Source organism: Lethenteron reissneri, unplaced genomic scaffold, assembly GCF_015708825.2.
Source record: "Lethenteron reissneri isolate LAM-NWPU_2019-01 unplaced genomic scaffold, ASM1570882v1 scaffold_1626, whole genome shotgun sequence".
Classification (NCBI taxonomy): domain Eukaryota; kingdom Metazoa; phylum Chordata; class Hyperoartia; order Petromyzontiformes; family Petromyzontidae; genus Lethenteron; species Lethenteron reissneri.
In genome coordinates, this window is record NW_026891362.1 from 2073 (window position 1) to 28227 (window position 26155).

General features: G+C 51.0%; 1 protein-coding gene across 1 annotated transcript; it reads right to left on the reverse strand.

Annotated features, from left to right (window-relative positions):
- Positions 1 to 297: 297 nt before the first annotated feature.
- LOC133362804 (neurofascin-like) lies at positions 298 to 25152 on the reverse strand (the record flags this gene model as incomplete). The annotated part of the gene is made up of 9 exons (XM_061581746.1): positions 25118 to 25152; positions 22798 to 23024; positions 20610 to 20732; positions 18721 to 18910; positions 13752 to 13936; positions 13266 to 13400; positions 12568 to 12711; positions 11731 to 12011; positions 298 to 426 (listed from the first exon to the last, which is right to left on the reverse strand). Coding segments are annotated over exons 1-9 (1449 nt in total), but the record flags the coding sequence as incomplete, so codon positions are not given.
- Between the last annotated feature and the right edge of the window lie 1003 nt (positions 25153 to 26155).

Here is a 26155-nt window from a genome sequence, read left to right on the forward strand (position 1 = left end):
GAAGGTGGGGACATGGCCTGGCTCCATTGCCCACAGGTGCGGCCAGGTACCTCTCCTAAATTACATAAACCATGGCAAGGGCCGGTTCGCCTCATCGAGGTTCCCAACCCACAGTCTGCGCGTGTTCGGTTTGGATCTCGGCGTTGGTTCGTTCACACGTCGCGCTTGAAGCCATATGTTGCCCCTCTATGGCGTCATCTCCTGATGTTGCCTTGCCGGGGTCTGTTGCTGCCGACTCACCCTTGCCTGTGTCCGTTGATCTTGCAAGAGCGCCTGTCGTGCCTGTTACAGACAGACCGGCCGTGACACTGCAGGGGACGAGGGGCTCTGCTCGGGGGGTGCCTGCCAGGACTGCGGGAACTCCGAGCCCTGCAGCCCTTCCGACCCCGATGCGAGCACAATCGCGGGACACCTCCGAGGCTGAGCCTTCGGGATACGGGACCGGGACGTTGGCGGGCCTCCAATGGCGACAGGAGGACTTCCTCCTGTCGCTCCTAAAACCCCGTCACGTTCCCGCTCTGCGGGAGGGCCGCCGACCATCCGGGACGGGCCGGCGACCCGCACACGTTCAAAATCCCTTACATTTCGTTGATTGTTAGTGTTGTGTTCTTGTTCTTACTGTTATATTTAGTGTATGCTTCGTGTCCTTTAGTGTGTCTCGGTCGTGTTCGCTCGCATTACTTGTTGGAGTTGTTGTTCAGCCGAGGTCGGCTGGATTTTTCTCTACGGGGGAGGGTGGTGTAATGCGGCATAAACGACCTTCCGGATGTGACGTCACGGGGGGAGGAGTTACGTCACGTGGGGGAGAGGGTTCAGGTCTTAAAGGGGAGAAACCAGAAGAGAAGGGAGGTTGTTGGAGACTGGAGTAGAGTAAGGCCACGCAAGGCGGAGGTTGGTGGGGTGGCGAGATCGCCACACACACACAGAGTAAGGATCGGCACCGTCGGCCAGCGGTGACCGACCCCGAGAAGCGGGGAGCAGCGGTGAGGCTGCAGCAGCAGCGGGACTGCTACGGAACAGGGGAGCAGCGGTGGGGCTGCAGTGAGGGCGGCCGGGGAGACCGCACAAGGAGATCAGCAGCGGGGCTGCTACGGAACAGAGAAAGGCTACGGGAGCGACGGCAGCCTCGGGTTGCCAAGCGGAGGGTCTCTGAAAGAGAGCCATGTGGTAAAAGTATACGAACCCGAATAAAGGACATCAAGACAGATACAGTGGTCGAGTCCTTTATTACACAACTATTACATTCTCACGACGTTTCGATTGCAACACAAGCAATCGTCATCAGGTGTGAAAACCACGGCAAGAAAATTAGAAAAAAGTGGCGTTTTTTCTTAACGTCAGCACCACGGACAGCAACTGGTGGTTGTTCAGACGGACGAATCCATCTAGTCACGTTCACGCTAACGGTGCCTTTCAGACCGCACTCCGTTACACTCATAATCAGTTAGTCACGTTCACGCTGACGGTGACTTTCAGACCGCCAGTCGCTGTCCGCGGTGCTGACGTTAAGAAAAAAAAACGCCACTTTTTTCCAATTTTCTTGCCGTGGTTTTCACACCTGATGACGATTGCTTGTGTTGCAATCGAAACGTCGTGAGAATGTAATAGTTGTATTTTGATTATTTAATTATTTCCCTTCTACGTGACTTTTCCGAAAGAACCAAGAATATGAATCCCTGCAGTCACGAAATCTTAAATCGAAAAACTATACTGACACACGACACTCGATACTACGGAATAGGGAGAGAGAGAAATGGATGGACTGGCCCAGCCACCTCTCTGCATCTGGGCGGTGGAGTGCCACTCACGTGGCCACGGTCGCCTTCCGTGTTTCTCGCGGTGGCGTGGGGGAGGTGGGGGGTTCATCCCTGCAGCGTGGTGTGGTGGGGGGGGGGGTGGTGGGGGTGGGGTGGGGGGTGGTGGAGGGTGGTGGGGGGGGGGGGGTGGGGGGTGGGGTGGGGTGGGGTGGGGGGGTGGGGGGGGGGGTGGGGGGTGGGGTGGGGGGGGGGGGGGGTGGGGGGGGGGGGGGGGGGGGGGGGGGGGTGGGGGGGGGTGGGGGGGGTGGGGGGTGTGGGGGTGGTGGGGGGGGGGGGGGGGGGTGGGGGGTGGGGGTGGGGGGTATGGTGGGTGGGGGGGGTGGTGGGGGAGGGGGGTGGGGGGGGGGGGGGGGGGGGGGGGTGGGGGGGTGGGGGGGTGGAGGTGTGGGGGGGGGTGGGGGTGGGGGGGGGTGGTGGGGGGGGGTGGTGGGGTGGTGGTGGGGGGTGGGGGGAGGGTGGGGGGTGGGGGTGGTGGGGGGGGTGGGGGGGGTGGGGGGGGGTGGGGGGTGGGTGGTGGGGGGGGGGTGGGGGGGTGGGGTGGGGGGGGGGTGGTGGGGGGGGGGGGGGGGGGTAGGCCACAGCGGCGGCTCGTCACACAGACAACCCCGCCGACATCCGCCCGACGTCGCCCGGCGCCCACGAGTGCGGCGCGGGGAGGCGAACGTGGCGACTCACGTGGGCCACCGGGGCTTGCGCCGTCGGCGGTAGAAGAGCGTGCCGCCAGGGCGAGGGACACAGCGAGGATCGCGGCCGGGACAACCCAGCTTGCCCATTCCGCGCCGCCGCCGGCTTCTCTGCGTGGCGCAACGATCCCCGTGTGACGTTAGCGTGCTGCTGTAGCACGACGACAACAACAACCACGACAACCACCGCGACAACAACCACCGCGACAACCAACAGCGCCAGCTAGGTGCACTTTGAGGCTCGTGCTGCTTGCGCCCAGGCGTTCGGATTGAGGGAGTGAGATGAGGGCAGGCAAAGACAAAGTTTGCCCGTAAAGCCCCTAGCAAGACTGTTGGGGCCAAGTGCTGTGAGCGAGTGTCGGCAACTATGAAGGACGGGAATGTGCCTCCAACTCCTCCTCTGAGCTGAGCAGCAATCACCAGATCATCAGCATACATAACGTGGTTGAGCAATAGGGAGCCGTTGCTTGACCGCAACCGGGCAACGATCATCCTCCCATTGTATAAAAATTCCTCCGGTAGAGCTATTGAAGTCTTCACAAACTACGTGGCCGAATTAGATGTTAAATGATGTGGGAGCCAAGAGGATATCCCTGTCGCACCCCAAGTTGTACAGGGAATGGCTCTGACTCCCGGCCATGTAGTTTTACCGGGCCCGCTCACCATCATGAAGGTCCTTAATGAGCGTGAGCAGAGGGTCAGAGACTCCGAAAGCACGAAGAACAACCCAGAGCCCAGGCCTACTGATGGTATTATAGGCCTTGACCAGGTCAATAAAGCAGAGATGTAGGTCTTGTTGGAATTCCCTACACCTCTGCTGTAACAGACGGACAGAAAATATGGCATCTGTGCAGGACCGCCCTTTCCGAAACCGCATTGGGGTTCCGCAAGCCTCTCCTCAGTGTGCCTAGCAGGCGATGTTGAATAATCCTTGCCAGGACCTTTCCCGGTACACTGAGGAGTGAGATACCCCTGTAGTTGTTACAGTCTGTGCGGTCCCCCTTCTTAAAGAGGGGACCACCAGGGCATCTTTCCAATCCTGCGGAACCCGTCCAGTGGTCCAGACTGTTGTTATGATGTCATGTTGGGCAGTCTGTGCACAAACGCCACCCTCCCTCAGCATTTTGCTTGGGAGATCATCTCTTCCCGGTGCCTTTCCTGTCTCAGGCTCTGGATCGCCTTCAGTACTTCCTCAACAGATGGTACCTCAGCCAACCACTCACAGGGGGTGACTTCTTATTCCAATATTTGAGGCACCGCAGCCTAAACAGGGTCATCCCCACTTTTGCCACTTTGTTTTCCAGGCTGAGGGATTTTCCCTCCCCCAGAACCTCACAGAAATGCTTAGCAAATCAGCAAACCTGTCCTGGGAATCAGAGATTGGATCACCGTTCTTTCCCCTAATGGTGTGGCGCTGCAGGTTTCATTTTTTTAATGGAATTAAAGAGCGATTTGTGATCGCGGGCCATTGTAGCAGACTACATCTCTTCAGAAACCCGTAACCATCCATCCTTGCAGCGCCTCACGGCTCTCCAAACCTCCGAGCGAAGGCTGCTGTAAGCCTCCTCATTTCTCCGACATGTGATTGCTGTAGCCAATGAAAATAGGCTGTCGCTTTTTCTCAGCCAGCCTGAACACCTTCTCTGTCAGCCAGAGTCTTTGGGGGACCGTGTACCAAAAGCAGCCATTGCAGCTGCATGAGCACAGTCCTAAACCTCGCCCATTTCCCCTCGACATCAGGAGTCAGGGACATTGCCAACCACAGCCGCAAGCGATGATTAAATTCTCGCTTGCAACTTTCATCAGCGAGCTGAGACCATGTCACTATGGGTTTGAATGGGGTCCTGGGTGGTGGGTGTATACCCACCACCAGAGTGTAAGAATGGCAGGCACATCGTACAGATGACAAGTCGATGGTCAGTGGGCAGATTAGCTCCACGGTAGGTTCTGGTGTCAAGGACATGGGCCCGCATCGACTGTTCCGTCACTATGTAGTCCAGCAGATGTTCTTGCTTGGACCAGGCATGCATCCAAGTCCATGGGCTGCACAAAAATCGAGCAGCCCCCTTGCCGTTGTTATTGAGCTGATTTGGCCCATGCCTTTCAATCACTCCAGACCAGGTGCCAGCATCATGACCAACTCGGGCACTGAAGTCACCCAACAGGATGACTCTATCCCGAGGGGCCATTTTAGCTAGCACCTGTGGCAGGAGGTCATATAAGGCATCTGACTCATGGGCCTTGCCTGCTTCCCTCCATGGATGTTCGTCTTCGGTGGGGGCATAAGTAACCACGACCACCAATTCTCGCCTCTGGTTGATGGGAAGGCGAGCCCAAAGTAGCCTGTGCTTACAGCTTCCCACAACTCACCGCCACACTCACACGCCCCCTTCATTATTTTGTTCAGAAGAAGAGCCATTCCCTGTTGTTTGGCAGCCTCCTGCCCCAAGTAGAGGACTTTCCACCCCTCATGGTGGCAGGAGCCAGAGCCGGTCGACCAGACCTCCTGAATACCACAAAGATCCAGACGGTACCGGTCCAGCTCCCTACAGAGAAGTGGTAGCCTCTCCTCTGCAATGAGCGTTCGAACATTCCACGTGGCCACAGGCAGTGGTTTTTTGTTGTTTCTGGATGAGCCCTGAGGGTAGGATTCAGTCTCCTGGCTCCGCCAAATGGGGTTTGGCCAGGAGACGTCCTAGACGCCTGCCCCCCCCCCCCCGGGGCCTCCGGCACAAGCTTAATAAAAAATTTCACTCGCAGTTTAGTGGTAGATAGTTGAAGGTGGGGGGGTTACCAGCCACTCGCACCCGTCCAGAGTCCCCATTTGGCCGCTGTGCTGGTTACCAACGCCATGAAGGGAAGGCAATCTAAAATTGCCCCTCCCCCCACGGCACTGCCCACCACAGCGTTGCCGTCCGAGGAGGTAGGGGGTTGTTTTTGTTGGACTAGGGACACACACACGCACACACACACACGCACCAACATTCAGAGATGCAAACAAACTTGTTCATGTGTCCAGTTGCCTGTTCGGACCAAAAATAGTGAGTTCAACCGGCGTCTACATTTGCAAAACGTGAAGAACCAGTGGCATCTACATCTGCAGAAACGTGAAGAACCAGTGGCATCTACATCTACAGAACGTGAAGAACCAGTGGCATCTACATCTACAGAACGTGATGAATCAGTGGCATCTACATCTACAGAAGGTGAAGAATCAGTGGCATCTACATCTACAGAACGTGAAGAATCAGTGGCATCTACATCTACAGAACGTGAAGAACCAGTGGCATCTACATCTACAGAACGTGAAGAATCGGTGGCATCTACATCTACAGAACGTGAAGAACCAGTGGCATCTACATCTGCAGAACGTGAAGAACCAGTGGCATCTACATCTACAGAACGTGAAGAACTGGTGACATCTACATCTGTAGAACGTGAAGAACGAGAGGCATCTACAGAATGTGAAGAACTGGTGACATCTACATCTGTAGAACGTGAAGAACGAGAGGCATCTACAGAACGTGAAGAACTGGTGACATCTACATCTGTAGAACGTGAAGAACGAGAGGCATCTACAGAACGTGAAGAATCAGTGGCATCTACATCTACAGAACGTGAAGAACTGGTGGCATCTACATCTGCAGAACGTGAAGAACCAGTGGCATCTACACCTGTAGAACGTGAAGAATCAGTGGCATCTACAGAACGTGAAGAACCGGTGACATCTACATCTACAGAACGTGAAGAATCAGAGACACATACATCTGCAGAATGTGAAGAACCAGTGGCATCTACATCTGCAGAACGTGAAGAACCAGTGGCATCTACATCTGCAGAACATTAAGAACCAGTGGCATCTACATCTACAGAACGTGAAGAACTGGTGACATCTACATCTACCGAACGTGAAGAACCAGTGGCATCTACATCTCCAGAACGTGAAGAACCAGTGGCATCTACATCTGCAGAACGTGAAGAACCAGTGGCATCTACATCTGCAGAACGTGAAGAACGAGAGGCATCTACATCTCCAGAACGTGAAGAACCAGTGGCATCTACATCTGCAGAACGTGAAGAACTGGTGACATCTACATCTGCAGAACGTGAAAAACCAGTGGCATCTACATCTGCAGAACGTGAAGAACCAGTGGCATCTACATCTACAGAACGTGAAGAACCAGTGGCATCTACAGAACGTGAAGAACCAGTGGCATCTACATCTGTAGAACGTGAAGAACGAGAGGCATCTACATCTGCAGAACGTGAAGAACGAGAGGCATCTACATCTGCAGAACGTGAAGAACCAGTGGCATCTACATCTGCAGAACGTGAAGAACGAGAGGCATCTACATCTGCAGAACGTGAAGAACGAGAGGCATCTACATCTGCAGAACGTGAAGAACGAGAGGCATCTACATCTGCAGAACGTGAAGAACGAGAGGCATCTACATCTGCAGAACGTGAAGAACGAGAGGCATCTACATCTGCAGAACGTGAAGAACAAGAGGCATCTACATCTGCAGAACGTGAAGAACGAGAGGCATCTACATCAAAAGAACGTGAAGAACCAGTGGCATCTACATCTACAGAACGTGAAGAACTGGTGGCATCTACATCTGCAGAACGTGAAGAACCAGTGGTATCTACGTCTGCAGAACGTGAAGAACCAGTGACATCTACATCTACAGAACATTAAGAACCAGTGGCATCTACATCTGCAGAACGTGAAGAACCAGTGACATCTACATCTACAGAACATTAAGAACCAGTGGCATCTACGTCTGCAGAACGTGAAGAAGCAGTGACATCTACATCTACAGAACATTAAGAACCAGTGGCATCTACATCTACAGAACGTGAAGAACGAGAGGCATCTACATCTACAGAACGTGAAGAACCGGTGACATCTACATCTACAGAACGTGAAGAATCAGAGACACATACATCTGCAGAATGTGAAGAACCAGTGGCATCTACATCTGCAGAACGTGAAGAACCAGTGGCATCTACATCTGCAGAACATTAAGAACCAGTGGCATCTACATCTACAGAACGTGAAGAACTGGTGACATCTACATCTACAGAACGTGAAGAACCAGTGGCATCTACATCTCCAGAACGTGAAGAACCAGTGGCATCTACATCTGCAGAACGTGAAGAACCAGTGGCATCTACATCTGCAGAACGTGAAGAACGAGAGGCATCTACATCTCCAGAACGTGAAGAACCAGTGGCATCTACATCTACAGAACGTGAAGAACCAGTGGCATCTACATCTGCAGAACGTGAAGAACTGGTGACATCTACATCTGCAGAACGTGAAGAACCAGTGGCATCTACATCTGCAGAACGTGAAGAACCAGTGGCATCTACATCTGCAGAACGTGAAGAACGAGAGGCATCTACATCTGCAGAACGTGAAGAACGAGAGGCATCTACATCTGCAGAACGTGAAGAACGAGAGGCATCTACATCTGCAGAACGTGAAGAACGAGAGGCATCTACATCTGCAGAACGTGAAGAACGAGAGGCATCTACATCTGCAGAACGTGAAGAACGAGAGGCATCTACATCTGCAGAACGTGAAGAACGAGAGGCATCTACATCAAAAGAACGTGAAGAACCAGTGGCATCTACATCTACAGAACGTGAAGAACTGGTGGCATCTACATCTGCAGAACGTGAAGAACCAGTGGTATCTACGTCTGCAGAACGTGAAGAACCAGTGACATCTACATCTACAGAACATTAAGAACCAGTGGCATCTACATCTGCAGAACGTGAAGAACCAGTGACATCTACATCTACAGAACATTAAGAACCAGTGGCATCTACGTCTGCAGAACGTGAAGAAGCAGTGACATCTACATCTACAGAACATTAAGAACCAGTGGCATCTACATCTACAGAACGTGAAGAACGAGAGGCATCTACATCTACAGAACGTGAAGAACTGGTGACATCTACATCTACAGAACGTGAAGAACTGGTGGCATCTACATCTGCAGAACGTGAAGAACCAGTGGCATCTACACCTGTAGAACGTGAAGAATCAGTGGCATCTACATCTACAGAACGTGAAGAACCGGTGACATCTACATCTACAGAACGTGAAGAATCAGAGACACATACATCTGCAGAATGTGAAGAACCAGTGGCATCTACATCTGCAGAACGTGAAGAACCAGTGGCATCTACATCTGCAGAACATTAAGAACCAGTGGCATCTACATCTACAGAACGTGAAGAACTGGTGACATCTACATCTACAGAACGTGAAGAACCAGTGGCATCTACATCTCCAGAACGTGAAGAACCAGTGGCATCTACATCTGCAGAACGTGAAGAACCAGTGGCATCTACATCTGCAGAACGTGAAGAACGAGAGGCATCTACATCTCCAGAACGTGAAGAACCAGTGGCATCTACATCTGCAGAACGTGAAGAACTGGTGACATCTACATCTGCAGAACGTGAAGAACTGGTGACATCTACATCTGCAGAACGTGAAGAACCAGTGGCATCTACATCTGCAGAACGTGAAGAACCAGTGGCATCTACATCTACAGAACGTGAAGAACCAGTGGCATCTACATCTACAGAACGTGAAGAACCAGTGGCATCTACATCTGCAGAACGTGAAGAACGAGAGGCATCTACATCTGCAGAACGTGAAGAACCAGTGGCATCTACATCTGCAGAACGTGAAGAACGAGAGGCATCTACATCTGCAGAACGTGAAGAACGAGAGGCATCTACATCTGCAGAACGTGAAGAACGAGAGGCATCTACATCTGCAGAACGTGAAGAACGAGAGGCATCTACATCTGCAGAACGTGAAGAACGAGAGGCATCTACATCTGCAGAACGTGAAGAACGAGAGGCATCTACATCTGCAGAACGTGAAGAACGAGAGGCATCTACATCAAAAGAACGTGAAGAACCAGTGGCATCTACATCTACAGAACGTGAAGAACTGGTGGCATCTACATCTGCAGAACGTGAAGAACCAGTGGCATCTACGTCTGCAGAACGTGAAGAACCAGTGACATCTACATCTACAGAACATTAAGAACCAGTGGCATCTACATCTGCAGAACGTGAAGAACCAGTGACATCTACATCTACAGAACATTAAGAACCAGTGGCATCTACGTCTGCAGAACGTGAAGAACTAGTGACATCTACAGAACATTAAGAACCAGTGGCATCTACATCTACAGAACGTGAAGAACGAGAGGCATCTACATCTACAGAACGTGAAGAACCAGTGGCATCTACATCTACAGAACATGAAGAACCAGTGGCATCTACATCTGCAGAACGTGAAGAACCAGTGGCATCTACATCTGCAGAACGTGAAGAACGAGAGGCAGAGGAAAGTACAGCAGCCGGGGACGTTATAGGTCGCCCATGCCACAACCAATGACCTTTGATCTCCATAAAAGAACTGGCCCAGATATATTTTACTGCAGTGCTGACCCCGTGGGATTGGTTTGTCTTTCATAATTAGCGGCCACGATCCATCTACTGATAAATGAACCCCCCGCCGGAGACTCCACAAGCCATCGCCATCTTTTGCACAATGATTCATCTGCCTCTATTTCAGCTGTTGGGTAAATAAAAACATTGTGGACTTTTCCCACGAATTTTTACTTCCAATTGTGTAGGAAATCCATGCAAACCTCAGGGAGAGAGACACGCAAACTACAAACACACAGCCATCGTCGGGATTCAACCCACAAACTCCTGTGTAACAGTTTAACACGTAGGCTTTCGCGACCAATGTTATTCATAATCAACGTTTTTGGGTTTAGATCGCGTTATTTATAAATGTGTCATAACCCTCCACCACCCGACACGGCCAATAAGTAAAAAAGTGTCACGTTGACAAAAGACAAATAGTTCACTGCTTTAGCCCACCGGTGTGTTGAAGCCACAACATTTACAATTTGAGTACGACGTTTTCTGTGGTAATTTTGTTCAACATCTACAACCAGACTGCTTAGAGACCTGGGAATTAAGGGCCAGAGCCAGCGTTCGGCAATCAGAGCTGTATCGGAGGCGGCAGAAGGCAGCAGTCAGTGGCTCTGGATGAAGAGGAAAGACCCCAGCTGGGCCCCAAAGTGAGAGGGCCAGGAGGTATGCAGTCAACAATGCTTGACTCAGGGAGGAGGACGCCCCTGCCATGCATAGTCCCATGGGATGTTGGCTATCAACAACAAGGCAACTCCTATGACTAATTGGGAATGGGACGCAAGCGTAGGATTGATCACCCTGTCGCTGGCCGCCTTTGGGGAGGGTGTATAGTATGAAAGGCCGAAACACCCTAGGACCCAAAGGTTCACTACTGACGATGCGCTCCCCAAATTTCACCAGGCTCACTGTTCATGAACTCTTGGAAGTGCTTGCACAAAGGATAATAACATCTCATCCTGTGTTCTTTGGAATCATAATTGCATCCAGCATCATCGGGCAATTCGCCAGAATGTGTAACAGGCGAGGCAGTTCACATTTCGGCGTCACTGCGGTCACGGCAGAAGGGGGGAGAGGGACTCACCAGCGTTGGCACTTCCGACGCCGGCTGGCGGCGTGCGTGGTGATGGTGTGCTCATGCCGTCGTAGCGGTGACGCGTACTTGTGGTGGTGGTATCGGTGGCGTTGCTGGCGGTGTTTGCGGCGACGGTTATAGTGGTGGTGGCGGCAGTGGTGGTGGCAGTGGTGGCGGCATTGGTGGCGGCAGTGGTGGTGGCAGCAGTGGTGGTGGTGGCATTGGTGGTGGTGGTGGTGGCGGCGGTGGTGGTGGCGGCAGTGGTGGTGGTGGTGGCGGCAGTGGCAGCGGTGGTGGTGGCATTGGTGGTGGTGGCAGCGGCGGTGGTGGTGGTGTTGGCGGCGGCATTGGTGGTGGTGGCAGTGGTGGTGGTGGCGGCAGTGGTGGTGGTGGTGTCGGCGGTGATGGTGGCGGCGGTGGTGGTGGTGTGGGCGGTGGTGGTGTCGGCGGTGGTGGCGGTGGTGGTGGCATTGGTGGCGGCAGTGGTGGTGGCGGCAGTGGTGATGGTTTCGGCAGTGGTGGTGGTGTCGGCGGTGGTGGTGGCGGCAGTGGTTGTGGTGTGGGCAGTGGTGGTGGCGGCAGTGGTGGCAGCATTGGTGGTGGCGGCAGTGGTGGTGGTGTGAGCAGTGGTGGTGTGAGCAGTGGTGGTGGCGGCAGTGGTGGTGGTGGTTTCGGCAGTGGTGGTTTCGGCAGTGGTGGTGGTGTCGGTGGTGGTGGTGGCGGCAGTGGTTGTGGTGTGGGCGGTGGTGGTGGCGGCAGTGGTGGCGGCATTGGTGGTGGCAGTGGTGGTGGTGTGGGCGGTGGTGGTGGCGGCATTGGTGGCGGCAGTGGTGGTGGTGGTGGCGCCCCAGAGGCCACTGCTGCTGCCGTCCGGCGTGGTGCTGGGCCACGCCAGCTCACCGCGTGGCACCGCTCCCGGCTCCGAGCTGCTGCCAGCGACTGTGGGGAGCGGTTTACCTAAGGGGGGGGGGGGGGAAGATAGCGAGTGAGGAGACAGAGCCGAATGACAAGGGAATGCCCTTTTAGCCCCCCTCTATCTGGCCAAACAAAATCTGTTGAGGCAAGCGGTGGCTGGGCACGCGGTGGCTGGGCACGCGGTGGCTGGGCACGCGGTGGCTGGGCATGCGGTGGCTGGGTATGCGGTGACTGGGCACGCGGTGGCTGGGCATGCGGTGAATGGGCACGTGGTGGCTGGGCACGCGGTGGCTGGGCATGCGGTGGCTGGGCATGCGGGCTACATGACCCAGCCAACACAGCCTGCAGGAGGAGCTCCCTGATGGGACTTTGTCCAGTTCTTTCAAGTATTTGTGAGCTCTTCACACAATCCGGCTTGGTGAAACCCGGATGGATCATCGGCAAGACTGCCTCAAGGTTTCTAACTGGCAAAGATGTTCCATTAACGGAATGGACGTTTCGCAAGCGAGAGAAGGGAGGGCACGAACGTGGTCAAGAAGACCGCTGCTGGATTGGAGGGGGCCGGCCTGGCCCCCCCTCCCGCCCCCCCCCCGCTCACCCAGCACTTGAACGATGACGTTGGCTAGGATGGTGCCGTGCCGGTTGGAGCTTTCACACTGGTACATGGCGGTGTATCCCTTGTGCAGCCCCCTGAGCGTCAGGAAGTCGCCGTCCACGCTTCGCCAGGGCACAGCGGGGGCCTCTGCTCCACCGCACAACGACACGACACTCGGCACGGTTTGGTGCGGCCTTGGCACGATTCGGAAGAATGGCAAAGTTAGTTACGACTCGGCATTATTTGGCATCGTGAATTTTTCACAATTTGGCTTAACACCATTGGAACCTCATTTGCCAGTAGAAAAATATGATAATTGTTTTTTACCCTTCTATCTGGCAACAAAACTGACACCTTTTTACAAGGAGTCATGTTTGCATTGACCACAATACCTGCAGTCGTAATGCAAACAAAAAACATAACTCTGATAATGTATGCACTGTCCTTGAAGTTGATTGGTCCACACCCAAGACAGCTTTCCTTAGAGCCTAGTCTCACATGGGTTGTGCGCCTTTTGGCGTCATCTGGTCAAACTTGGCATTATTTGGCATCGTGAATTTTTCACAATTTGGCTTAATTCGGTATGCTCTGTGATTGGTTGACTGAGCTGCGAGCATGGCCCTGTGATTGGCTGTGAGCGAGCGAGCCAAGTCAGCGAGCGGGAGGTCGGCCGCTCCCCGTTCACAGCCCCGGCGTCTCACCGTCGATCGGGACGCCGTTGATGAACCATCGGGCGACCGGTTTAGGGATTCCGTTGGCGAGGCACGCGAGCTTCACGGAGTCCCACGGGGCGTAGACATGCTTCACTCGCCCCGGAGCGATCCAGTAAGGCTTGGCTGTCGCGGCCGAGAAAACAAGGAGGGGAGGAGGGTGGTGGTGGTGGAGGAAATTTGCCACACGTGGAAACACCAAGACAAAAATGCCCCACGCAGCCTGTAACAGTAGGGACAGGTTCTGTTAGCGAGTAGCAGCACCTCTGGTGGCACACGAGGGGGTGGGTGGCCAGCACCACGCCCGGCCGCCTTTGTCTCTCCAGCAGCGAAGTTTACCGCTACACACACTGCACCGGGGTACTCGTTTGAGGCCGAGCCAACCTAGGGGAGGCCTCAGGAGCGGTTGAGATAATCGCCGCCAGGACCCGCTAACCGCCGTTCCACCGCTCCTCCCTCCGTCGCCCCGAGAGGCACCTTCCACGGTGACGGTGACGGTGTGCAGAGCTTGGCCCTCGCTGTTGCCGGCACGGCACTGGTAGACACCGGCGTCGCTCAACGATGCGTGCCGAATCACCAGCATCCGGTTGAAGTCGCCGAAGGTGACGTGGTCTTGTGGGAGCTCCCCGCTCACCTTGACCCAGCTCACCCGCGGTGTGGGGCTACGCGCACGCACGTGTATTGTTCAGTAGCGTCGTGTATCAGGCCTCGGCAAGGTAAGGTAATTGTACCATTTTTACCGGGTAAAAGGGTAAAGGTGTCGGCATGCCAAGGGGTAAGGGTAAAGGGTAGGGTAAAAAGTAGGCTCGTTGCTTTTTACCTTGTACCTTACCTGCTAAAGGGTAAAAGGTAAGGGTAGAGTGATTGTATTGTGGTAAGGTAAAAGGTAGGGTAAAGGTAGGCTCGTTGTTTTTACACTTTCACCTTGTACCTTGCCGAGGCCTATCGTGTATAGTATCTGGTGTATAGTGGAGTGACTTAAAGCGTTCGTGACTGCAGGAATTCACATTCTTTGGCTCTTTCGGGAAAGCCCCGTAGATAGACAATAATACAAATATCACGACGTTTCGATCGCAACACGAGCAATCGTCATCAGAGCCGCTGAGGGAGGTTCATCAACGGCTGCATCAGCAGCTCTCCCGCAATTTTGTTTCACTTGATGACGATTGCTCGTGTTGCGATTGAAACGTCGTAATATTTTTTATAATTTTTCTCTCTACGTGGTTTTACCGGAAGACCCAAAGAATATAGTGTAGTGTATAGTGTAGTGTATAGTAGTGTATAGTAGTATAGTGTAGTGTATAGTGTAGTGTATAGTGTAGTGTAGTGTATAGTGTAGTGTATAGTGTTGTGTATAGTAGTATAGTGTATAGTAGTGTAGTGTATAGTGTAGTGTATAGTGTAGTGCATAGTAGTGTAGTGTATAGTGTAGTGTATAGTGTAGTGTATAGTGTAGTGTATAGTGTAGTGTATAGTGTATAGTGCATGTACTTACAGCCCTTGTACGATGCACACCAGCAGCAGTGCGTCTCCCCGAAGCACCAGCTTGCTGCTCGTGTCACCCGCAGGCTCCACGATCAGCGGACGACTCGCGGTACTCTTTGGGTCTTTCGGTAAAGTCACGTAGGTGAAGAATAAAAAAAATAAAATTAAATCACGACGTTTCGATTGCAACACAAGCAATCATCATCAGGTGTGACAACCACAGCGAGAATATTTTTACTGAAGTTGGAGACATGCCGGAGTTAAGGGGTCCATGTAAGTCAGAGAGGACGGTGGGGGGGGGAGGGAATAAGGGCGGGGGGGGGGCAAAGCAGCGACACAATTTCAGCCAAAACATGATAGCGCTCAAAACAAAAGCCGCACTGCTAAACGCTGAGGATGCAATTAACTCGGTAAAAATTAACCCGTAAAAACAAAGTTTTTCACTATAAATCCTTTATATGCGTGGCGGCTAGAGTCCTCTCGTCCTCTGGCTTGAGATGGCTGCCACCTATGGGTCAGATGATTGTCTGCCACCATTAAGCAATTGGTAATTAAATATATTAAAAAATACCCTAAACAGTGTAAAATTTTGGGAAAATTTTTTCACGAAAATTAATTGTCACGCACAACGAGTCTGTGTGCAAAATGTCAGCTCGATTGGATCACGGGAAGTGGGTTAAAAAACGACCGAAAGATTTGCACGGTCCTAAGCAAGCAATCAAGCAAGCAAGCAAGTGAACTTAATATAAAGGATTTAAAATAGACTAGGACCCGGTAAATAAGATGGAACTATGAACAGTTACATTTTATCTGGTTAATAACATCTTTCCAATGATTGCTCAATTTGTATCCATCCTCTCGCTTGAAGTTATGCTTATGTTTATATATCTGGATGGCTTCATGAACAAATCTTTGATGGTAGCCAGACGGCTTGCAGAGCACTTTGTCTTGGAGAAAACAATATCATGAGAGCCCACAGCGTTGTAGCAATGGTCAGCTACGGCGGAAGAATTAGTTCTGCCGTGTTTCAGATCTGCCTTGTGCTCGCGGATACGGTCAGAGACATGACGTTTCATTTCCCCAATGTGACAATCACCACAGATGCAACTTAGTTTGTAGACTTCAGGGTATTGCAAGTCAGAAATGATATCCTTCACAGATGGGAATAGATCCCGGATTTTGTGTACTGTATTGAATCGGACCTGGATCTTGTGTTTGTTTAAGATTTTGGAAACGTTTCTAGTAACGCCTGCTATGTATGGTAACGTGATGGTTTTGATCGGCGTCTCAGGGGTTGTTTCTCCATGGTTGGAGAAACAGCTTTGCAGATAGTGCGGTCCGAGTACCCATTCATCTTGAGGGCCTGGTGGTCGTGTTCCAATTCACTGGCGAGGTGGTGTTGGTCAGAAATGCAGTGGGCCCTATGGTGTAGGGTTTTGAGGAGGGAATTCTTCCGTGCCAGATGGTGGCGGGATTCAGGCTTCAGATAGGAATCTGTGTGGGTGGCTTTCCTGTAGACAGAATGTCCCAAAGAGCCATCTTCGATGGACGAGGTGTGTATATGCGTGCGGATCCATGTATGTGTATGAGCGTGTCTGTGCGTGAATGGGTAGATAGGTAGCATAATGGTCAGCGCTACGCTGCACTACGCTGAGCCCCATTTGTCGGAAAGACAGACCTGTTCATTCAGACGCTGTCTCCCCGACAGACCTGTTCTTCACCTGAGGACGGCTGCTTGCGTTGTGGCCGAAACGTCGTGAGAATTATTTTATAATGTTTTATTTTATTATTTTATTATTTCCCTTCTACGTGACTTTACCGAAAAGAACCAAGAAGATTCCCCTCATGGCGTTACTAGACACCACGGTGGCCCAAACGGACCTCCGAACGGGTACGAGGAGGGCTGGTAACCCCTCTACCTTCAATTAATTACCACAAAACTGTGGGAAAATATCTAGCGAAGCTTGTGCCGGAGGCCTCAGGGGGACAGGTGTCTATGACGTCTCCTGGCTGAGCCCATTTGGCAGAACCAGGAGACTCAATCTTCACCTCGGGGTTCCTCCAGAATTCTCACTGCGGAGGAGAGGCTGCCACTCCTCTGGCGGGAGCTGGATTGGTACCGCCTGGATCTGCGGTATTCAGAAGGTCCGATGGACTGGCTCTGGCTCCTGCCACCACGAGGGGTGGACAGTCCTCTACTCAGGGCAGGAGACTGTCAAACAACAGGGAGTGGATCTTCTTCTGAACAAAAGAATGAAGGGGGCGTGGGAGCGTTGCAGTTAGCTGTGGGAAGCTGTAATCCCCAGGCTACTTGGAGCTCGCAATCCCATCAACCGGAGGCGAGGAGTGGTGGTCGTGGTTACTTACGCCCCCACCAAAGATGAACATCCGTGGAGGGATGCAGGCAAGGCCGATGAGTCAGATGCCTTTTATGACATCCTGTCACAGATGCTAGCTGTTGGGTGATTTGAGTGGATCATGATTCTGGCACCTGGTCTGGAGTGATTGGAAGGCATGGGCCAGATCAACTCAATAACAATGGTACCACAGCGCTTGTGCCAGACTATGTGCACGTTGAAGCCATGTGAAGTGTCGAACGACCGCTGGCAGGTGGTCACTGGGCAGACCCAGCAGGTGCCACGGTCGACTGACTGAGATGACTGGTCAATGCACCACCTGTGCCAACTTGCTGTGCTTTCACCATCCGGCGCTTCGCTCGTTGTGAGCGTCGCTCCTCCGCCCTCCGTTGTTGCTGGAGGGCGACTGCCTCCTTCACGAACCTTCTCCAGAGGCCAATCTTGACACCGCTGGTACCAGTCATTGGCAAGTCCACTCAGCTCCGCATCCTCCTGTACCACATAACTTCACCTCTTCTCTAGCCCGTGCTGCACCCGTCTAGCCCCATCTATCCGGCTGAACAAAATCCGTTCAGGCATGCGGTGGCTGGGCATACAGGCTACATGACCCAGCCAATGCAGCTTTGCCTGCCAGAGCTCATCAATGGGACTTGGTCCAGATCATTTCAGGATTTGTGAGCTCCTCACGCAATCCAGTCTGGTTATCCCAGGATGGATCAAAGGCAGGCCAGCCTAAATGTTTCTAACCGGCAAAGATGTTTCATTTAGGGGGGAGGGGGTCCACGTGTTGTAAGGATAGAGAAGGGAGGGCATGACTGTGGCCGAGAAGACCTGAAGCTTTGTGTGGAGCGACAGACAAGGAAGCTTCCATACAGCTAATTCCACCCAACTGATTCGGAGTGAGACCTCTGCTGTCAAACCGAAGTCAGTCATGAGCACACTTACCAGGTATGGGAAAGTCTCCACTCTCTCCACAAACAGAAAGATCCCCCGTATAGCCTTAACAGATTGTTGGGGCAAGTGCTGTTAGCGCACACTTATGAAGGCCGCACGGCACACGAGGGGGTGGGTAGCTAACGCCCAGCTGCCTTTGTCCCCCTAGTGGCGATGTTTACACATCGCACCAGGTACTCATTTGAGGCCGAGTCGACCTGGGGGAGGCCCAGGACCGGTTCAGATAATCTTGACCGGTGTTGGCTGTGAGTGGGAATTTAACTTTATCGCGCTCCCCACAACCACACACACACACGCACGCACACACACACACACATACACACACGCATACACACACACATACACACACATACACACACATACACACATACACACACACACATACATACACACACACACACATACACGCACACACACATACACACACACCACACACACACATACACACACACGCACACACACACACGTACACACACACACACATACACACAAACATACCACACACATACACACCACACATACACACACATATCCACACACACACACATACACACATACGCACACACACACACACATACACACACACACACATACACACATACACACACATACACACACATACATACACACACATACACACACACACACGCCGATCGCCGCGGTGCCGCCACTCACTGGGTTGAACCGTCAGTGTGAGCGGCTGCTTCTGGATGGTCCCCGCGTGCGGGAAGTGAGCGTAGCACACGTAGTCGTCCCCGTCACTCAGCAGCACGTTGGCGAAGAACAAGTCTCCGTCCAGGCCCTGGGATACTCGCCCATCCAGCGGTACTCTCTCCATGGCTGCAGCGCCAGCGGCACCCCGGGGGACAGGGAGACAGGGGGACAGGGGAGGGGATCAAGGGGATCAGAATATTTATTTAGGACTGTGGAAGGAGGAATTCGATGCAGCTCTTTGTCAAAGATGTAAACCACTAAAGCGCTTCATCATCTTCTTGGTTCTTTCGGTAAAGTCCACCACGTAGAAGGGAAGTAATAAAATAATAAAAATAAAACACAATAAAATACAATTCTCACGACGTTTCGGCCACAACGCAAGCAGCCGTCCTCAGGTGAAGACCAGGTCTGTCGAGGCGACAGCGTCTGAATGAAACACCACCATGCTAGGAGCGTATATTTAAGCTGGGTTGGAAGGGGGGGAAAGGGCGCCTTGACAAAAGAATATGCATATCAAGAGGCATTTAGCATATTTATGGGAAATGCAGGTATGTGAATAGTAGTACTTATGCCCGTGCATTATGCAGGATTAGCAGCATCAAAGAGAGGGGATATGGGAACTGCAGGAATGTGATTAGTACTACTTATGCCCGTGCATTATGCAGGATTAGCAGCATCAAAGGGAGGGGATATGGGAAATGCAGTTATGTGATTAGTACTACTTATGCCCGTGCATTATGCAGGATTAGCAGCATCAAAGAGAGGGGATATGGGAACTGCAGGAATGTGATTAGTACTACTTATGCCCGTGCATTATGCAGGATTAGCAGCATCAAAGGGAGGGGATATGGGAAATGCAGTTATGTGATTAGTACTACTTATGCCCGTGCATTGTGCAGGATTAGCAGCATCAAAGGGAGGGGATATGGGAAATGCAGGTATGTGATTAGTACTACTTATGCCCGTGCGTTATGCAGGATTAGCAGCATCAAAGGGAGGGGATATGGGAAATGCAGGTATGTGAATAGTACTACTTATGCCCGTGCGTTATGCAGGATTAGCAGCATCAAAGGGAGGGGATATGGGAAATGCAGGAATGTGATTAGTACTACTTATGCCCGTGCATTGTGCAGGATTAGCAGCATCAAAGGGAGGGGATAATGGGAAATGCAGGAATGTGATTAGTACTACTTGTGCCCGTGCATTGTGCAAGATTAGCAGCATCAAAGGGAGGGGATAATGGGAAATGCAGGTACGTGATTAGTACTACTTGTGCCTTCATCATCATCCGCCATGCAAATCATGGAAGCAGCGGCAGATGTGGAGGATGCCTGCAAAAGTGGTGCAAATGTGGTCACCCAGAAGAGACAGCGTACAATGGACAACGCCGCACTGCTTCCGGTCCACAAATAGGACGGAGACATCGCGGCAATGATGCACTCCGCTTCGCTTGCCTGGCTTGCCCACCTCATTGTGAAATTGTAGTCATTGTCTCTGCATCTACATCAGCAGTTGTACAAAAGAAGACCTCCTGCATACCAGGCGAGGTAGTCAACATCTGCTAGCCACCGTGATGATGATGAGAGAGAGACACGCAAACTACAAATATACAGCAGCAGGCGTCGTCTGGGTCGGGATCGAACCCACAACTTCCTGTGTATAAGGCGAGGTAGTCAACATCTCACAGCCACCGTGATGATGATGAGAGAGAGACACGCAAACTACAAATATACAGCAGCAGGCGTCGTCTGGGTCGGGATCGAACCCACAACTTCCTGTGCATCAGGCGAGGTAGTCAACATCTCACAGCCACCGTGGTACTCACAGCCGTCCATCCAGAAGACGATGGGAGGAGGAAAGCCTTGGGGAGGGCGGCAGCGCAGCACGGCCGGCAAGCCCTCGGTGGCCATGACGGGTTCCAGCTGTTCACGGGGCCACAGGGGAGCACCTGCAGGACACAGACAAAACCACCCATGTAGCCTTACACCTCGATTGGAAGTTTCCGTGACTGCAGGGATCCATACTCTTTGGTTCTTTCGGTAGAGTCACGTCGGTATATAATTAATAAAATCACGACGTTTCGGGCGCAACACACAAGCGTCCGTCACCAGGTGGGCAAAAGGGCTGCCGTGACAAGAGGCTATATAGGTGCTGAGTAGTTCCGACGGACGTACTCGGAGACGGAGGTAAGTTAGGGGCATCCGCCAGGGTTTATTAAAGCTGTTACAATATTACACAGCAGGGTACACAACTCCCAGGGGCGAGGGGGGTCCTACTCTGAGTCCGGGTCCCTGCCGGCTCGCTCCGGTCTCTCTCTCGTGTCGCATCGTGGGACTCTACCGACTCCACCGAGCGGAGAGAGAAGCACCTCTACGGCTACCACCGGCTTCTCCCCAGACTCACTATTCGATCCCTCTCACTATCCCTGGTTCCCTCTTCACCCTGCTCACTCTACCCGTTCCCACAGTGACCCCGCTTACGTCACGGGGTATCGCTTAAGTACCCCGGGAGACGTGACGTCATCGCACTGAACGGCACACCTGACGTCACGTCCCCATTTTACTCCTCTACATAGGTAAGAGACGGGAGAGGAGCCAAGGAGGAGAGACAGGGAGGGGTGGGGGGTAGGGGGAGTGGAGTGCCGCTAGAGGGATTAAGAAACGAGCAAGGAAATGCCGGGGGGGGGGGGGGGGGGAGGGAAGTGGGCGGGGCTGGGAGTGGGAAGCTGAAGAAACTGGAGATGCGGATATGAAGGCAACACCATGAAGCAGTGAAGGTTTGACCTGGTTAATAACATCCTTCCAATGATTGCTCAATTTGTATCCATTTTCCCGGTTGAAGTTATGTCTATGTTTAGATATCTGCATGGCTTCATGAACAAACCTTTGATCGTAGCCCGAAGGTTTTCAGAGTACCTTGGTCTCGGAAAAAACAATATCATGAGAGCCCACAGCGTTATAGCAATGGTCAGCCACGGCGGAGGAATTAGTTCTGCCGTGTTTCAGATCTGCCTTGTGCTCGCGAACACGGTCCGACACATGCCGTTTCATTTCCCAATGCAACAGCCACCACAGGTGCAACTTAGTTTGCAGACTCCAGGATAATGCATGTCAGGAATGACATCCTTCACCGATGGGATTAGATCACGGATGTTGTGTACTGTACTGAATCGGACCTGGATCTTGTGTTTGTTTAAGATCTTGGAAATATTTTTGGTAACGCCTGCTATGTATGGTAACGTGATGGTTTTGATCGGCATCTCAAGGGGTTGTTTCTCCATGGTTGGAGAAACAGCTTTGCGAATAATGCAGTCCGAGTACCCATTCATCTTGAGGGCCTGGTGGTCGTGTTCCAGCAGCCCTTTTGCCCACTTCACCAATTGTTTCTTGCTGTGGTTGTCCCACCTGGTGACGGTCGCTTGTGTTGGGCCCGAAACGTCGTGATTTATTTTATTTTATACCTACCTGACTTTACCGAAAGACCGTTGGGGTAAGTGCTGTCAGTGAGTAGTAGCACCTGTGAAGACAAAGATCCCCCCTTGTGTAGCCACCCCCTCCACTGCGTCACCGGGTGATCAGCACCACGCCCGGCCGCCTCTGTCTCCCCGGTGGCAAAGTTTACCGCACATCGCACCGGGGACTCGCTTGAGGCCGACTCAACCTTGGGGAGCCCCAGGGCCGGTTCAGTAACAGCAGTTGATTGCTGTACAATTACTACAGCCGGCAGAACGACCGCGCACTGTGTGTGTGGCGTAGCGCTTAGCGTTCTGTGTGTGTGAGTGGTGGCACAGTGGTTAGCGTTCTGTGTGTGTGTGAGTGGTGGCACAGTGGTTAGCGCTGTGTGTGTGGCACAGCAGTTAGCGTTCTGTGTGTGTGTGAGTGGTGGCACAGTGGTTAGCGCTGTGTGTGTGGCACAGTAGTTAGCGTTCTGTGTGTGTGAGTGGTGGCACAGTGGTTAGCGTTCTGTGTGGTAGTCCACGGTCCAAGAGTGGCGTCCCCCCCCCACCCACTTACGCGCCAGCCGCACGGTGATGTTTGGGGTTAGCGTTGTGCCGTCCTGGTTCTCCGCTGAGCAGCGGTAGACGCCCTCGTAGGCCTCTGCGGCTTCGCTGTCGGACTCCGCGGACGCCGCCACCACCGCCGCCATGTCCACGGTGAAGGTGCCCGAGCCATCTCCACGCCGCTTCACGTTAGGGTCGCCGTTCGGGTCAAAGCGCCGGCCGTCCTTACTCCACCGAAACCTCAAGCACAAGCGGGAGGGGGGGAGAGAGGGAGGGATGTGAGAGATGGAAGGAGGAGAGGGAGGGAGGGGTGGGGAGGAGAGGAGAGGGTGTTGTATATACAGTGAGGGGAAAACAGTATTTGATCCCCTGCTGATTTTGTACGTTTGCCACACTGACAAAGAAATGATCAGTCTATAATTTTAGTGGTAGGTTTATTTGAACAGTAAGAGACAGAATAACGACAACAAATCCAGAAAAACGCATGTCAAAAATGTTATAAATTGATGTGCATTTTAATGAGGGAAATAAGATTTTTTTTATTGTTTATTTTCGTTTCTCTTAATACAACGGTTAAAAGTTCAAAACTGAGCGACGTAGATTAAGTCGACATCATAGTCTGCCAACACACTCACCCAGATTAAAAACTACACTGCAGTCACATTGGTGGCCTTGATTGATTAATTACCTCACATTGTTTCTTGTTGTATCTTGCTATCTACGTGACTTTACCAAAAACCAAGGAATATGAATTCTAGCAGTCAAGAAAGCTGAAGTGAAATTTTAGTTAGATCTCTCGCCTCAGGACATCAAAATATAACTCGAGTAAAACAGCACAAATCCCTGGATGCTAAATCACAAATCTTGGATAAACACAAACCAAATAATAATTATGAATCTTAACTTTGGAGCTATCGTGTGTTGACCGACTCTCTGTGTCGTTTTACATAACATTTCGATACTTTGCTAGGTTATTTAATTTTAGTGTGTCTCTTTCTCCCCCTAAGCCTGCTCACTCCTTTTTGTTATACTCATTGACATGTAAATTTCGTCTCTAACCCCCTCCCTCTCGCTGCCTCCGCCCCCCTCTGTCTATTTAAGGCCACCCCACAGAGACGATCACCCCTCTCTGTACCTGTGTTGCCCGCTCTGTGTATCTTGGTGATATCTGTCTGCTTATATGTCTGTCTATAATTTTTTCTGGTTAGATTTTATGTCGCTATTTCATTATACCTGATGATGATTGCTTGTGTTGCAATCGAAACGTCGTATGCTATTATTTAATTTATTATTTTTTCTTTATACGTGACTTTACCGAAAGAACCAAAGAATAATAATTATGAAGTATTCGACCAAGAGTCAACCACAAGGATAAACAAGGCGGAACAGGTCCATCACCCATAACCAAGATAAAATGTATCCCATAGAGAGAGAGAGAGCCTCTGTGAACACTGCTGCAGACATACCTTGAGTCACTTACAGAATCAGAACTACACAAGCGGTACGGTATCAAGCCATGAGAGGTCAAATAATCTTCTTGGTTCTTTCGGTAAAGTCACGTAGAAGGAAAATAATAAAATAATAATAAAACATAATAAAATAATAAACATGAAACATAATAAAATAATAAAAATAAAACATAATAAAATAATAAATATTAAACATAATAAAATAATAATAAAACATAATAAAATAATAAACATAAAACATAATAAAATAATACAAATAAAACATAATAACATTTCGATGTAAAGCTTTCGTGACTGCAGGGATTCATCTTCTTGGTTCTTTCGGTAAAGTCACGTAGAAGGGAAATAATAAAATAATAAAAAATAATAAAAATAAAACATAATAAAATAATTCTCACGACGTTTCGGCCACAACGCATAAGTACATAAATTTGCATACTTTCGGTTAATTCGACATTTTAACATTTTCATTTAATTTTTATTATTTTTTCTTCGAGATTTGAAGCTTTCGTGACTGCAAGGATTCATACTCTTAGTTTTTTCGGTAAAGTCACGTAGGTAAAAAAAAGTGAAATTAAAATTAATAAAAATAAAAGAATAAAAATCACGGTCACAGCAAATTATCTGTATCAAGATATATCTGTATCACTTGATACAGATATATTTTGCTGTGACCGTTTCACCTGAAGACGGAAGCTTGTGTTGCCTCCGAAACGTCGTGATTCTTGTTCCTTTATTTTTATTAATTTTATTTCATTTTTTACCTACGTGACTTTACCGAAAAAACTAAGAGTATTTTATTATTTTATACAAATTTCAAAACCCGACATATACAACAACAAGGGAGGTGGGGAGGTAGCGTACTTGGGCGTTGGGTTGCCATGAGCCTCACACTCCATGACGATCTCGCCCTGCGGGTCCACTACGTAATCCTCCGGCGAATACCGGGTGATGAACGGAGGGCGAGTACCTGCCAGAGATTGATGGGTTAACAAAGCTGTGGCTGCAGCAGTGGCAATAGCAGATTCACACCAACACAGCCAATTCGCGCGGCTTAACGATTTTCAATCAACATGCTAATCTCTCACTAACATGCCAATTTGCACCTGGCAGCCCTTTGATTGGTGGAATACCAACCGCTGTCGGGTTTGCTGCCCACCACTTGCATTGCCATTGGCTGCTGATATTTGGGCGAAGCCCATTTGAAACCCTTACAAAGAGTTTGCCTTGGAAGCTAACCCTCCTTATCCTGAAGACGACCGCTTGTGTTGCGATAGAAACGTCGTAAAATTTCGATTTAAAGCTTTCGTGACTGCAGGAATTCAGCTTCTTGGTTCTTTCGGTAAAGTCACGTAGAAGGGAAATAATAAAATAATAAAAATAAAACAATTAAATAATTCTCACGACGTTTCGGCCACAACACAAGCAGCCGTCCTCAGGTGTAGAACAGGTCTGTCGAGAAGACATTCAGACTCTGTCTTCTCGACAGACCTGTTCTACACCTGAGGACGGCTGCTTGCGTTGTGGAAACGTCGTGAGAATTATTTTATTATGTTTTATGTTTATTATTTTATTATTTCCATTCTACGTGACTTTACCGAAAGAACCAAGAAGATGAAACGTCGTAGTTTAAGTTTTTTGCTATTTTCTTTGAACCTATCTACGCGACTTTACCGAAAACCCCAAAGAATATGAATTCCTGCAGTCACGAAAGCTTCAAGTCAAGATTTAGTTGATAGTCTTTAGTGGACGATTTGGTGGGTGTAGCGTTGAGAGGGGGCATCGTCTCAAGGGGGGTAGCGGTGCAGTTTGCTACTCACGGTCACGGGGCAGGGCGTCGAGGTGGTCACCCAGCACAGCCAACAACAACGACGCCAGAAGAAGGGCGGTGATGAGGAAGGC